This window comes from Anopheles maculipalpis, chromosome 2RL, assembly GCF_943734695.1.
Source record: "Anopheles maculipalpis chromosome 2RL, idAnoMacuDA_375_x, whole genome shotgun sequence".
In the NCBI taxonomy this organism is placed as follows: Eukaryota; Metazoa; Arthropoda; class Insecta; order Diptera; family Culicidae; genus Anopheles; species Anopheles maculipalpis.
Genome location: NC_064871.1, coordinates 10,939,162 through 10,954,190, shown reverse-complemented (window position 1 = coordinate 10,954,190; position 15,029 = coordinate 10,939,162). Strand labels below are relative to the sequence as shown.

Below are 15,029 nucleotides of genomic sequence, written 5' to 3'. Positions count from 1 at the left end.
TGAATTAATGTAAAACATTTAGGTTTGGTTCGAGTAGATTTCTTGGAGCGTTCCGGGTGAAAGAGGCGACAACGTCATCGATCTCCAGATGGCTGAACCAGGAATCTAATCACATCCTTAGCGTTCCTCCAGAGTGTGGATTGCTCACATTAAAGTGGGGGCATCAAAAAGTCTCTTAAGCCGTTTAAATGGGTGCTTGGACACGCCAACCCCGAGTGTACTGTTAGGTAAAATGTCGCTTTGAGGAGGTGAAGTTTTATATCACTAAAACACCAACTGGGCACGGCTTCTTTTAAGGTCATCTTGAGATGCTAAAACTAATTCAAGTGGCACACTGTTTGGAACGCACGGATGCCAGGAAGACGCCAGAACATGTTCTGTTAGTGTGCCCGAGGTGTGTTACCGATTGCCACCACATGAATAGCGAAGCTAGGGGATTGTCCCAGGTTTACGCCCAGGAAATACAAAAAAAAAAATCATGTACAGATGCTCTGCATAACCAAGCAGGCCGTAAGGCAAAAAAAAAGAAAATATTACTCCAATTGCATCACGACTTTCCATTGCATACAAAAACAATTTTGAATGATTTCAGAGGTAAATAGATTCATTTTCACATTTTGCCCATAATTTTAGTTGAAGACTTCTAATTTTTTTTTTCACTTAGAGCCTTTTTGCCAGCATGTCTTAGTGACATATCAAAAGCGCATGGTGAAAAAAGAAGTTTTAAACCAGTAATTCGACAATCTGAATTTAGAATACTCTGATTGATCTAGCAATTAATATAAAAAAACAGCAATTGCATTGTTAAAGCAACATCAAAGATGATCATTTCATGTACACAGAAGGAGTGTCATTCTTCCTGACCTTACGTAATACAATTTCACAATCATTGGTAGCATCCGATAGCATCCAGTTTGAATAGCGACTGTTGATCATATGCACTACTCAACAAATTGATTTACACATCGTTTGCACTCACCGACCCGTGGCACCAAGGACCCAGGATAAGGACACCCACACACATTCAATCTCCATTAATCATTGCATTCAGTTGAACCACTCAACAAACTTATCCCGCACTACGATCACAACAATATCGCAATACGCGTGCATTGATGTCCTCCTCCTCTTTTTTCGCAAACCCATTTCCAATCGTTTGTCCACGCACATGTGCAACGATTTATCAAACGCCTGGTGAGCGGAAAACCTCACCGGACGGCGTCAGGCACCTCGGTGACAACTCGGAGGTGTTTAGTAATTGATTCAGATAGTAATTGTTGCCGGCACTGGTTGGCCTGGTGTTGGTTGGATCAGTTTTATCAATTTATGTTGGCTATTTTAACCTCCCGATGATTGTCGCGAATTGTAGGTCACGCCATCGATGTCGACGTGGGAAATGGTACTGGGGTAATTGCAAAAAAAAAAACCACCGTCCCACTCTCGGTACAATTCAAACCAGCAAACGTCGCTTCTAGTTTGAGCGTTCCAATCGCATTATGAATCGCCCCCGTGGGTCAAACTGAAAGCGGTTACTCTTTGGCGCACGCACTTTAATGTTGAATGAGCATTTTAAGCGGTGCTCTCGTTCGATTCCCACAAATCCCGATCAATTGAGTCTAGGTTGCCCTGTGTACAGGCGTGCGCGCTTGTGTGTGTGTGTGTGTGCGGCAGATTTAATTCATGATTTGCATAATTCATTCTGAGGCTCTGGTGTGCGCGCCACACACAGCTGTCTAGCAAAGCAAATCGAAATTCTCTTGCATTCGGCCATCAACCGTGCTACCAGGCTTTTGCACGTGGGTTTGGGTTGAGAGGATTTCCGAAATCTAATCATAATTAGATGAACAATCCGGAACATACCGACGCACGGTAATGGCCGGGTCATGGTTTGGGGGTAGGCAAAAAAAAATACTTCCTCCACGAGTGGCTTGACGTTTGACACCGGGATCGGTGTCCGAGAGCGGCACGGGAAAACGCCGAACCACCGAGCCCGGTCACACTGGGCTTGCGGTTAGCATTAGCCGGAGTACATTTGGGAAAGGATCGGCGGCAACAACGGCTCAATATTGCAACCGTTGACTCCGTGGTTCGATTGTTTGTGCATCCCATTCGATCCGGTGACCGATAATAATCATTTCACTCCACTTCACACAACCGTATGTGCTGTGTACGGTATGCAAAATGGCCGTACAAGGTACAAGAGAGGAACAGGCTACAGAGAGGTGATCGGAAACCCGTGTCTGAGGTTAAGCTGTGTTTTTGGTTCCCGGGTTGTATGGGAATCAATTGGAATCAATAATTTAAGTAGGGTTTAACTATGAATAGGTTGATATTTGCATTGACATTTTATCCGATTAAATGACGAATCTTTGCAGTTTGCACCGGTTGGGGCAGGGTTGTTGTTACGGGTGGATAGTTAGGTCAACACTGGCCAAGTTGCATGTGACGTTGCACTATTGAGCACGAACTGGGGCTGTGGTTTTAATCACCCGACAGAGGCGATCAAAGCATCTGTACAATTTGTGTTGCAACCAACAACCATTTGAAAACAATGAACTAATGAAGGATGTGTGAACAATGGTTGGTAATTATTTTCCAGAAGAGCTTAAGAAGGATTTATTTCTCAAACGTTCTACATGTGTAGGTTTAAAACAGCTTGAAGTGATTGTTAGATGATTGAGTCATCTTGCGGTTGATTGACGTTTTCGTAAATTTAAGCTTTGAGAAAGTGATGTTAATTACAGCTTTCTACTATGAAATAACCCTATTTCTCATTACTGCAGCACATTGTGTTGAGTACAGTCTTGAAACCTGTAGGAGGTCTTTACGTTTTCGATGATAAAATCATCATAAAACTACAAGTAACTTTTCTCCTTTTAATTTTCCCTATATGTGTAAAAGCTTCCTTGTCATGCTGTACGGTTTGGTTCCAATTCAAACAGCGGTGGATCTTCGTAGTAGCGGACTGAGTGGCCACGTGTGGCCCCAGCTCGTCCCTAACTGAAGCCCAAAACGAATCGTTGGGGCCTCTGCTGCTTTTGCGATAGGTTCCTAATTCAAGCATGTGAAGAAAATGCCTGTAATGAAGCAACCCGTACAACAACAGCTAATGATGCATTTCGTAAGTTTTTGGAGTCTTTTTTTTATTTTTGCGTGTAGTAAACACGATTACTCTGAATAATGCGCCTTCGTACATCACTGCTTACATTTTTGAACGTTAGAGCGGCTGTGTGGTATAGGCGATAGAGGCGTTGGTCTTCAGACGACAGGACCAGGGTTCTAATCCCATCCGGAACATCCCTCCGTAGTGAGGACTGACTAACTATCCAACTACGTTGTTTCGTCAAGTCTTAGTAAGCCATTAGATGGCCGGCGTGACCTAGAAGAGTCCTTAAGCCAAGAAGAACTCCTCGACCTTCATCAGGACTTTAATTACCTGCAAGATAGCACAGCCCAGTCTATCGCCTTTTTGTACAATGAGTGTGTAGCACCCAGTTTCCACGTGTTCGGTATTTATGATGATGACAAATCTTTACAATTGGCTTATGTATGACGACGGATAAACTCTTCATGCTCATCTAGAACTGATAGGCTACCAGCTCATCGCTGCCAGTTGCCTTGTAACGTTGCATCTGTTTAATGGCACTGATGACTTTGTCTAGGGCCTTTCCTCGATTTACTGCAGCTGTTCCGTTCAGGTGTCTGCCGGAGTATCTCTCCCACTTGTTACTCAAGCATAAAAAGAAAATTTTTACAAACTAGATTGTATAAGCTAGTACGAGGGCTGACAATAAAGTGAGGTCTCCAATTTTTTTTTTTTTCATAGGAAATGACATTTATTTACAAAAAGCGATACTCTGTTGGAAAGGCCAAGGTCTTGGCTACTTTTCTATATAATCGCCATTTTTTTTCCAACACCTTGCGCATCCGCACGATGAACTCATCTATGCCGGCAGAATACCACTCTCCGTCCGCCTCGCGCAGCCAGGTGTTGACCTCTTTCTGAACCGCCGCTTCATAAGGTCTTCGGTCAGCTGTTTCGGCACCCATCGGGCAGAAACTTTGTGATACTGCAAGTTGTTCACAAGGATATGACGGATTGTTTCGCTGCTACACACTCCTCCAAGCTTCTCTTCCAAGTCCCTAATTGTCGCACGGCGGTTTTTGAGCATTTCTGCCTCCAATGCTTGAACAATCGCATCCGAGACCGACGGTCGGCCACTTCTCTCCTCGTCGTGAACATTAGTGCGCCCGGAATTGGACCCGCGGCTCCACTTACGCACGTTTTTTATGTCCATACACTTTTCCCCATAAACTTCAACTAGTTGACGATGGATTTCAATAGGTGTCACCTTTTTCGCACTCAAAAAACGTATTACAGAACGCAATTCGCACTTGGACGCGAGGGTTACCTCCATCGTTGACGGCTGCTCAGCCAAGACTGAGCGGTCGGGGAAGCCTCACCCAGCAGCAAAGTGGTAGTGGGGGAACCAAGGAAAACGGCGGTGTTGCCAGATTTCGCCTAGCGCGTGATCCGGCGAAGTTGCAGCGTTGGAGACCTTACTTTATTGTCAGCCCTCGTAGCACCATCTGTTCTCACTCATCAGTAGTCATCAGTAAGAAGCTATTGTATTTATTACACACTTTTACACTCGATTGTCGTCTCCACCGTCTGCTGCTGGTTAGAAAACGTTCTCTTTGAGCCTCTCTAACATGATCTTACCCTACTATTAAGCTACTTACAACGGATATTTTGTACCATAATCTTCTTCTTCTTCTTCTTCTTGGCTTAACGACCTGCAAGGTCATGCCAGCCATCGAGAAATGGCTTACTAGACTGCCGACACCAGGTAGTTGGTTATTCAATCCTCACTACGAGGGGACGGTCTCCGAATGGGTTTTGAACCCCGGTCCTGCCGTAACCGGGCTCCCTTGTACCATAACAGGAAATTTGAATATTTAAAAGTATTTTGTAAAATAAACATCAAACTCAAATACCTTCTCTTCCCAACCGACTATTTTATCGTCACTCCTGTGAGAATACGTCGTACAATTCTTTCTATCTTCATGGCTTAACGACATTCTAGGTCTCGCCGGCACTTAGTAAGATAGTCAGTCCTCAATACGGTGGGAACGGTCCGAATGGGATTTGAACCCCGGTCCTGCCGTATGAAGACCGACGCTTCTGTCGCCCTTGTCACTGGGCCGTAAAATCATACCTAATCAGACAGAAATAAAAAAAAGTCTACGCTGCTTGTATGGTTTTCGAACTAGGTATGGTTCTAACGACTGACTGACCTCAGGACCAGCGCATTTACTATATTTCCTTCTCACTGACAGGGCGTTGGAAACGCTAGAAAAGTTTCCAACAATTACACTATCAATCAAACTCCTTTTATTAGTCAATATTTTGTATCTGCAGGTGTTTTTGACACTCACTGTCATTCTTTCCCCTTACTTTTCAAAAATTTAATGAAATTTATGCGTTTCCCAATAAAGGCGGAACAACTAATGAATAGGGCCGTAGCTAAAGGCCGAAAACAATATTATTCTAATGCAAAAACATATTTCCCACCATACAGCCTGTATTATACGAATCTAATCAAAATTAAACAATTCCAATTCAACCGTCACCGGGATCACTTGAGGCAAAAAATCAAACCCAGACCCAAGTAGGGGTTTGTGTTAATGGGATGCTTTTACAAATTTTCATGCCCCTTACCCTCCGGTTAAAAACACAAAAGCCCTTCTGTTTGTGTTGGCTGCCTTGTCTCGCTTTCATCCGTTTATCAACCAACCGAAATGCAGCCGTTTAATCCAATAAAATGCACCAAATTACCAAAAACCATGTCACCTATCGCGTACAAGCATCTACAATCGATTACGCCGATGAGGCAGTTAAAACAAAAAGTATAAAAAAAAGCTTCCCACCCCAGCATGCCCCCGTCGCATGCCGCATCGCTTGTGCTCATCGTTTAGCAAATAATGGTTTTATTGGACCCGATTATTATGTGGGTGCATTGACACAAGTCAAATCTGTCCTAATGGGTTTTTGTGCTCGCCCGTAGCACAGCAGCAACACAGCACCGCTGGTAACCGATTTCCGGTGGGGGTTGAGTTTTTAGGGCGCTGGTTGGATGTTTAATTTTTATTCCAGCTCCCACCCAATTGGAGGCCACAAAAATGGCACATCCGTGAAACAGGAATTCAACCAACAGCCGCACAGACACACCGACACACACACACACAGAACGTTCCGACACGGCTGTCAAGCGGATTATTTCACGGCGTACGACCGTCATCGTCGTCCCGCAGCATGTAACTAACATTAGTCCCGGATCTGGCTGGGGACGGGAGAACAATCGAGGCACCAAGAAGGGGAAAACCACGTTCCGGTGGGTAATATAACAGGTTGAAGGTTTATTCTTCTGTTTTTGTGTGTATGTTGGTGTTAAACTTTCATCCACCCCGAACTTCTTAACCATTTCCACACACACACAAACACACAAAAACGCAAAGTAGTTGAAAAGCATCCATCCGTGTTTTTTTCTGGGTGGGTTACATAAAAAGTTAATTACTTTTCGCGACCTCACCCGAACCGGTGCGCGACTCTTTCTGACAGTGGTGGTTTGTCTGGGACTTGCAGCCATCAAGCGGCAAACCCCGTTGTGGGAAAATCGTGTGTCTTACACGCCTGGAACGCTGGTAATCGTTTCGAGGTCACACCGTGTCCTCGCCTCCTCGAGCTTTGGGGGCGAGGAATTTTGGAACCAACCGACGCTCTAAAACCGTGACGTGTCTTTCAGTCGAACCCACCCATTCTAGACTGTAGGCCAACCCCGTTTTTCCCGTTGGCAGTATAAGGCATCGGCATCACTTTCCGATGAGCGCGAAGCCGTGCATTGAATAGGCTCAGTTAGGATAGACGCGGATCATCGTGTCGAAACCGAGCGAGTATTTTTAGTTCTTTTCACACAAAAACACAACCCACCTTGGCCCACGCCATTGGAAAACCTTCAAGTGTATGCCGACTCCGATAGGTGGCGGTGTGTTCGATCGGAGCCACCCAACCCCAGCCGAGTGCCGAGGCTTGGCGAGGCTTGCCGTTTTGGGGTTTAATTTCCGCCGCTCGCTGTGTCACTTCGATACGCACCACGGTGAAACGTGTACGTGAGTTTGGGCCCTCTCCACTGTCTTGCACCGAGCACACAGAGTCCGTGGCAGCGCTAAAAACCCTCGCGGAGAGAATATTTTTATGGGAAAACTTATCCCACCCAAGTACTTTGTGTGCGAATGCTGGTGATTCTGTCGACGGACGGTGCAAACGTCTTCATCCGAGGAAGGATAATTAATTTGTGCCCAGGCGGAAAGAGGGAGAGGTTGGTGTGAAAAGTGTAGTGTGACATCCAATCCAGAACGTGTTACGATCGTGGATCGAAAACACGGCCACACGATCCCGGTGGCACACTCGAATTATCCCAGAAAGCTCAGCGAAGCTAACTTTAACGTAATAAAACACACCGACAAACAGCACACTACTAATTAGTCCACACTCGTTCGCGCATCAGCTTCCTCGTTGTCGAAAGTGCCCAACCAGCCAGCCACAGCAGAACTTGTCGTCGTCGTCGTCGGTCGGTTGGCACATCGTACGTGTCACGGCTGCAGAAGCACATCACACAACTCGTCGGTTGCGCTACGCGTGGAATACTTTAAAACGCTTGCCACATGTGAGAAAGGTGATGGCCAAAGCAGCCAGGGTACAACGGTAGCGGTACACACAAGCGGAAAAGCCAACGCCAAAGCTCTTGGTGCTTCTGCTAAAAACGGATTTTTCATATCGAACAGCTTCTCGCGGCTTTGGTGCTGTTGGACAATCCAGGTGGCCGGGGAGGACGAAAAGTTTAACGACAACCACACGACGGAACATTTTCACCCGCAAAACTCCATCGAGAGAGAGATAGAGAGAAGGAGAGTGCACGCGTTAAGATAGTGTGTAATTACAACATCAACAACTTGCCCTACCCGATCAGTTCGACCTGCCCAGCCTGTCTCTGCGAAGCTCACGCTTCTTTTGCTCCTTTTTCCGAATCGCAGTACCGTGTCCTGATCCTTTCACTTGCATTTGTGCACAAGCCGTTGTTACAAGCTTTTCCAGCGCCTCGTCCTCCCTTCGCCGTGGCACAAAATCCATCGTGAGGGTGGTGGTGCGTACTCGCCGGACGGAGTTGCTTAAAATTCTGGCAATGATCTTTGGTGATTTAGTATGCTGCGTGCATTTTGTGGTTCTGTTGCAAAGCTGCATTGGCGCACTGGTGGCACCACCACCGACGGCCACCAGCGTGCTCGTTGCAGCACCACTCGTACGACAATCACCGGGCGGAATTTCAGCCCCGACAAACCGTACCGGCCGGTACACGGAAACGCTGCCCGGAGGTAAGTGTAGGTGTGTTTGTGGATGAGGTGGATGCTTTAATGTATGGTATGGAGCAGACGAAAACGCACCCTCTACCCGGGCACGTGATACTTATCCTTTTCGGGGTGGCATTGTGTGTGTGTGTGTGGGTGGGTTTTTGTTGTTGTTCCTAGTGACACCCGTTCGAAGCTCTTTCTCGCGTCTGCACGTACATCTTGGACACAGTGTGGGTACGTGAGCAACGTTTAATACCGTGCCGGCGCTTCATTAGTAGATTCTGAGTAGTGAAATGCAACAACAACAAAATTCTTCAGTTTAAAAAAATACTCCCAAGTGTGGACGTACACAGGAGTGCATTATATGGGCACAAAGAAACTGTTTATAATGTCGGTGACAGAGTGGTCACATGTTTTGTCCGCAGTCGGTATATGCAGTTGTTGGACACTTTGTTGGGAATGGTGCATTGTTTGTTTGATTTTATTTAAATCTTTCTGGGTATTGCAAAAGTTTAAAGTTTTCTACTGATTGGTAATTTTTTTTGCAGAACTTTGCTCGTTCATGGTAGAAGCAGTGTACAACTCTATACAAAATCTTTTGCAGCTTCATGAAATTTAAATTAATTCATTAACCTTATTCCATGCAGCCATAATTTATTGTGGACGCTACCCTGATGCCCAGCAGCTTTGAAGGCCTTTATCTTTTTTTAAAGCCTTATCCAATATTGGACCAACATTCTGATGAAATTTAAATTAATTATTTTTCTTGCTATTCGAGCAAATAAATTACTTCTATTTTATTTTAGTATTTTGCCTTGTCATCGTGCTTCTGAGGCAGTATGATTTTTTTTTTCTACAAAATAATACAAAGTCGTAAAAATAATTACTCAAGTGATTTAACGAAAAAATCCCAACAAAGTACTGCTTATTAATGCTAGAAACATAAATTATGAGTTTAATGAGATATTGCTCAATCTTTCTATGCCATCAAACCAAACGTTTCAGATGGTTTAGTTTAAAATAATTGTTGGTAAAGAACAGCCAACAATTTTCATACATTTTATTCGAATAGAGTCTGTTTTATACACCCATTTTTATGTCGTGATCTAAAGTTCTATTTTATCATATAAAAAGAATTTTATTTTGAAAATTTTGCGAATCACTTGAATATTTATTTAAAAAAATATGTTGAAAAACATGTCAACCTGAAAGAATCATAGTGTCAAAGTTTTAAGTATTTCAGGTGACAATTTGTTACAAATGGAAGTCAAAATAGTTAAGTAAATTTTCATTAGTAGTGCTATTTTCTCGATTAATGAATTTATAATTAATTTTGACGGTACAATGCCGTTTTGTCAACAACGGGAGGTTTGTACCCACTAGGGTGACCAACTTATATAAACAGAATTATAAAGCATTTCCACCTTATTCTTTGCCTTAACCCAAGCGTACTCGGTTGTGGGTGGGTAATTCATGGTTGATGTCCAGTCCTATTTTGGTTGTTGCATGTTGGTTGTTCAGATGAGTGTAGTTGTGGTTGATCCGGTACTATTGTTGTGGCTATTATGAAAGCTGATTGATTGTTTCCGGAATCTTGTTGCCAGAATCAAGAATGATTGGCAGTCTCCGTCTTGCAGCAAGAAGAGTGACCTCGAGCCCAACGCCAACTCAGTCGAACTAGTTGTGTTAAGGCTGAACTGATTTGGAGAACACTGCAGTGTGGAAATAGTCTGCTTCCCTTTCCTTTTCTCTTCGGATCGCCCGCGGCACTACGAAAAACACTTAACTAGGAAGACAACACAACAAATAACGAAACAGGAATGGTGGAAAACGAATAAGAATTTGAACTACTACTGCCTCAATATTGAATTAATTTTAAAAAGTATTAGACTTGAAAAGATGCCTGGTTACCCTGGAAGCTGGGTAACCTGGATTATGCAGTTTTTTTCTGATTGTTCGTGACTGGGTTCACGAGCATTGTTCAAAAATGGCGATAATTTGTAGTATCTCATTTCCATATATGGATATAAATCATACTCAACGAGATCTCGCGGGAATTAAATCTCATGCTAGGACCGGAAATTTAATCCTATCAATAACGTCCCCCTAACACAGGACTGATTTTCCTACTTGGGAGTGTTATCGAGTCAAGGATAAAATTGACATACCAAGACTCCACGAGGTTGCAAACCAAATGAAGAAAAATATTTTACACTCAAATTGACACTTCAATCGGATATCCATAATTCCATTTTTTAATAAAACTAATCCTCTATATAGTACTGTAACAGATTATTCTGTCCCTGCTTTAAAAATGTATTTAAATATGGCGTTATTTTTGAGGATTTCATCTACACAATAATTTCTACAGCGCAAGGTACCCTCCAACTCTTTCCAAACATTGAGCTGAAAAATTCTTTAAACCAAGTCTAGACCACCCTAGAACAGTCCTCCCGATCCAGCTCCAATCCCCTGAACTGTTTCTTTACCGTTCATGTACGAAAGCTGGAAAGTTTTCCTAATTAATTTCGATCGTCAAAAACACTAAACTACTAAAATTTATTCATCAAAACCAAATTGACATCGCAGGTCAAAACATCTAACGAAAGATGCTCGAAACAAGGGTCCGACCGATTGATTAAACTTTAAGCTCAAAGCCAAACGAGGGTTGCTTGGCAGTGAGCAGTTTTTCACTCCCTCGCTCAAGAAATAATGTCTAATGAGATTTCTCATTACAATGGCATTTTAATGGAAATAACAAGTTCTGCCTTCGTCCCTTGTAGCTGTGCTGTCCTTGTGTGTCAGATAATTAATGGAAAAATTGACCTACACCCGTCATTTTACCTTACGATAATTAATTCATTCGATTAAACCCATCCGTACGAGATCCTGTGGCTATGGACTGGAAGGGATTGGAACCATTGTACGATCGATTGACTTGTTCCAATCCGTATCAGGACGGGGAAAAAAAAACTCCCTGTAGCTAGGATTAAAATTTTCCTTCACGTGTGTCGTTCTTTCTAAGAGCGATTTAGCCAGATTTTGAGCTTTTTACCCAATCTCGCACCCCCACCCATTATCCTGCTAGCCCAACACACATTGTCGAACCTCGGAAAGGACATACGGACGGAAACTCAAAATCACATCCTTTACGACGTTCACTTTACGCTTCTTCTCTGCTATCGTTGCATGCTTATGCCCTGCGCATCTGGACAACGGGTCGACCGAATCGAATTTGCCTCTGCCTCCCCAATACATTCACCCCACGCAGAGCTGAACGAGTACTGCCGCACAGCACAGGACTGCCGACAGTATGCTCATGTTTGTGACACCCGTAAGCAAACGTGCGATTGTGCCGAAGGATACCGGCCGGACGAGACGAATCGAATGTGTCTCGGAGGTAAGTTAAAGGACGCCCAGCAGTCGTAGTCGTAGCTAGTGCTTTGGTAGGTAGTACCGAAATAAGTGAATTTTCGTTTTCACACTTCACTCACTCGTCCAAACGACCACGCAAACGGCCATTTCCGATGGTAAAGGTCTCTTCAGTCATCTTCAGCGTATGCCAGCAGCCAGTGGGCCGTTTGAGATTCGTTTTCCCGCTCGTTTCATCTCCCTGTCGTTCCTTGCCGACGGGGCTGTGCTGTCTCCACAAGCGATGAGGCAAGCGAGGAAGAGACACAGAGTTGTGCATGATTGAGACCATTGTATCTTAATAACACGCACCGAAACGCAAATACAGACGCACTGTCGATGCGCTCCAAACGATGGGACGAGTGTGGACCGCACTACACCAGAGCTGTCCATAACATTTCCATTTGCTACCCAATGTCCACGGATGTGTCAATTTCCTTCCTTTCGCTTGGACACATCCACATCGGGGCTTTCTCTTTCGAGTAGGATCCGTCCTTCCGGGAGCAAACAGAACGATATCACAAGGACACAAGTATGTGCGTGCGTGTGTGGATAGTGTGGACGTTACGCACTTTGCAATAAATTTCATCCCACCCGTCACCAGAGTGCCGAAGTTTAATATTCATCGCATACAATTCCGGCTACATTTGTTTATCGCTTTTGAGGGATGATTTTCGTTGCACCGGGAAACTGTGGAGCGTGGAAAGCGAAACGGGTGTAGTACACACTCAACCTAACATACATTCGGAACTAGTCAAGGGAGAGAGGGTGAGTGACTCCCGCCCAAAGCTTCTTTTGCAAAAGTGTGCCAATAAACTGGCAAATCCTTGAACAGACGAGTCTCACATGTAGCGATCGCTTCCACGATCGAAACGGATAAGGTGTTCGACATTTCGAAAGTGTATTTAAATTGCGTTATTTGTTTGCGTTCGCAAACGGCAACCTGGTCGCCATAATGGTGCTTTTGTCCTCGAAGTCTTAGTGCATCTTTTCTGTCGTTGTTTTGCTAACGATGCTGTCTTTTGCTGCCTTCTGCGTTTGGATGCTTGTTTGCTGTTCCATGCTTTAGGTGCTCTTTTTACTCCAATCCGAGAAGACTTTCTACTTCTGTTAAGCTTGTCTGGTGCTTCACCATGCCGGCTACGTTTTCCGGTAGCACGGGAGGACAATAATTCTGTGCAAATTTGAGCACTACACACTACGCAGAAGAAAATCCGACGAATCCTCTCACGAGTAATCCGCCATTCGGAAAAAAAAGGCTTGAAGACTCAAAACAACTTCCAACGGACAAAAGCGCATCCACATACAGACACACAAACGATGACGAGAAAACGCGATGCTTCAGGAAAACAAAATCAACTAATCGGTGATGCACATTTGCCGGTGCCGGTGGTTCTCAATGTTCGATTGCTCCACTGCCAATCGCTGAAGGAATGCTTCGTTTGTTGCACTTTGTTTTGTCGGCTAAAGCCCCAATCCCCAACATTTCCAGGGTCTAGCGGGTCCGAGTGAAATAGGCGGGCATAATCGAATTTGCTGACTAGCACACGGCCTCGTACCTTCCTCTGTCCCGCTGCATGCAGACGGATGATTGGCTCTCTGATTGGTTGCCAGCCAGACCACACTTCTTTGCCACGCTCGAGCGTTATAAAGTGCAACGTAAAGTGCATATTCTTTTCGTTCGTGGTGCTTTCACCTTCCTAGGAACACCAGGGATGTGCGTTTTTTTCTGCAAACGTATGCAAAACGTCTTATCATTTGTTTGCGATCTTCAAGATATTCAAGCCGACTACCATCCCGTAGTAAGCTTTTCCAAGTGAGTGGTGCACGCAATAAACGGTGCGATGCTCGTGCTGTGCCGGTGTTTGTCTGACCCGGAGTAAAGCATACGCGCCAAGGGAGATATGGGAGGTAAATATTTGGAAATTGGATCTTGATCTTGATGCGCCCGATAAAGTGAACCGTTTAATGGATGTGAGCTTTTATCATGAATATTTGAGAAGGTCGTTTTGCTCCAGCAGCAGTTTTTTAGAAAGGGAGTTTTCGCTTACAATCAGCTTATTTTTTCGCACACGTTAATATATCTGTAATTTTTTTTTTGTATGTTTTCTCTTCCCTTTACAACGGTCACAATCAATAATGCACTCTCGTGTTTTTGTGTATTTTTCCCTCGGTTTTTCCTTTCATCTAACCATAGCCGTAGGTCGTCGATGTTTGTACGATAGTCACTGCATCACGAACGCGTACTGCAAGGGACAAATGATCTGTACGTGCAAGCGTGAGTACGGATTCCTCGCCGACGATAACTGGTCATGTCAAGGTAATTTATCATCTCACGCTTTACGTGCAAAACGTTCATCAGCCCTCCCTGGGAGGGGGGAGCAATTGAAGTGAATTCTCGAAAAAAAAAAAATCTTTACTGTACTTACACTGCTTCCTTTTCGAATTTTGTTTCTTCCTTGTGATCAACCGTCCGAGCAGCTTCAACCGCAGTGCATTCGGTACACATCACCCGGCCAGTGGTAATACTACTGCTGCTGACATCCGGTGTCTCGCTGCTGACCACCACATGGCAAGGGAACTGATGGCATGCCTCGCTGCCTGTGGGAATAAATTCATTTATTGTAAGATTTAATTAAAACGCCAAGGAAAAGAAGGCAAACTGGGCCCCTTTATTGCGAGGGCTCATATTTACCGAAGAATATTTTCCGATGCACTTCTGCAATGCACCTGTCCTCTGCGGCGAAAGGACGTTTCCACAATAGACTATTTGCTTCGCAAAGCAACACCGCTCCAATCCGTATCTGGACAATGTTTTCCCCAGCAAGACGACTACGCTGAGCATTCTTATTCAGCAACTCACACTCCTTGGCATCCTATGGTTTCTTGGAAGCAGGGGGATAGCAGTATTGAAAACGGAATAAAAATGAATTCTTCCTCCTGCCTCGCCTCGAATATTGGAGTTCCTTGCCTTTCAGCTCAGCATCGCCGGGAAAAATCTGCATCGCCCATACGATGGCCCTCCCCCCCATTCAACAATCACATCCAACCAATCGCTCTCCTACGAAGGCTACAACCGGCAACCCGAACCGGTTCCTGAAATGAAGGCATCAGCTGTCGATGTAAAATCGAAATAAGATTAGTTTTTTCGTGAAGTGCATTCTCATTTCTCTTTTGCCGATAGAATCCAATAAACTGAAACCTACCGC

The 15,029-nt window shown here is 44.5% G+C and overlaps 1 protein-coding gene across 1 annotated transcript; it reads left to right on the top strand.

Moving 5' to 3' along the window:
- Positions 1-8,243: 8,243 nt before the first annotated feature.
- On the top strand, positions 8,244-14,405 carry LOC126560084 (uncharacterized). Its single transcript, XM_050216245.1, has 4 exons — positions 8,244-8,433; positions 11,681-11,809; positions 14,018-14,140; positions 14,302-14,405. Exons 1-4 carry the CDS (start codon positions 8,244-8,246, stop codon positions 14,403-14,405), a joined length of 546 nt encoding a protein of 181 aa, XP_050072202.1.
- The last annotated feature ends 624 nt before the right edge of the window (positions 14,406-15,029 follow it).

Coding starts and splice junctions, on each gene's coding strand:
- LOC126560084 (XM_050216245.1), top strand. CDS start 8,244: ATGATCTTTGGTGATTTAGTATGCTGCGTGCATTTTGTGGTTCTGTTG. Junction 8,434..11,680: donor CACGGAAACGCTGCCCGGAG/GTAAGTGTAGGT, acceptor CACCCCACGCAG/AGCTGAACGAGTACTGCCGC. Junction 14,141..14,301: donor CGATAACTGGTCATGTCAAG/GTAATTTATCAT, acceptor CCGTCCGAGCAG/CTTCAACCGCAGTGCATTCG.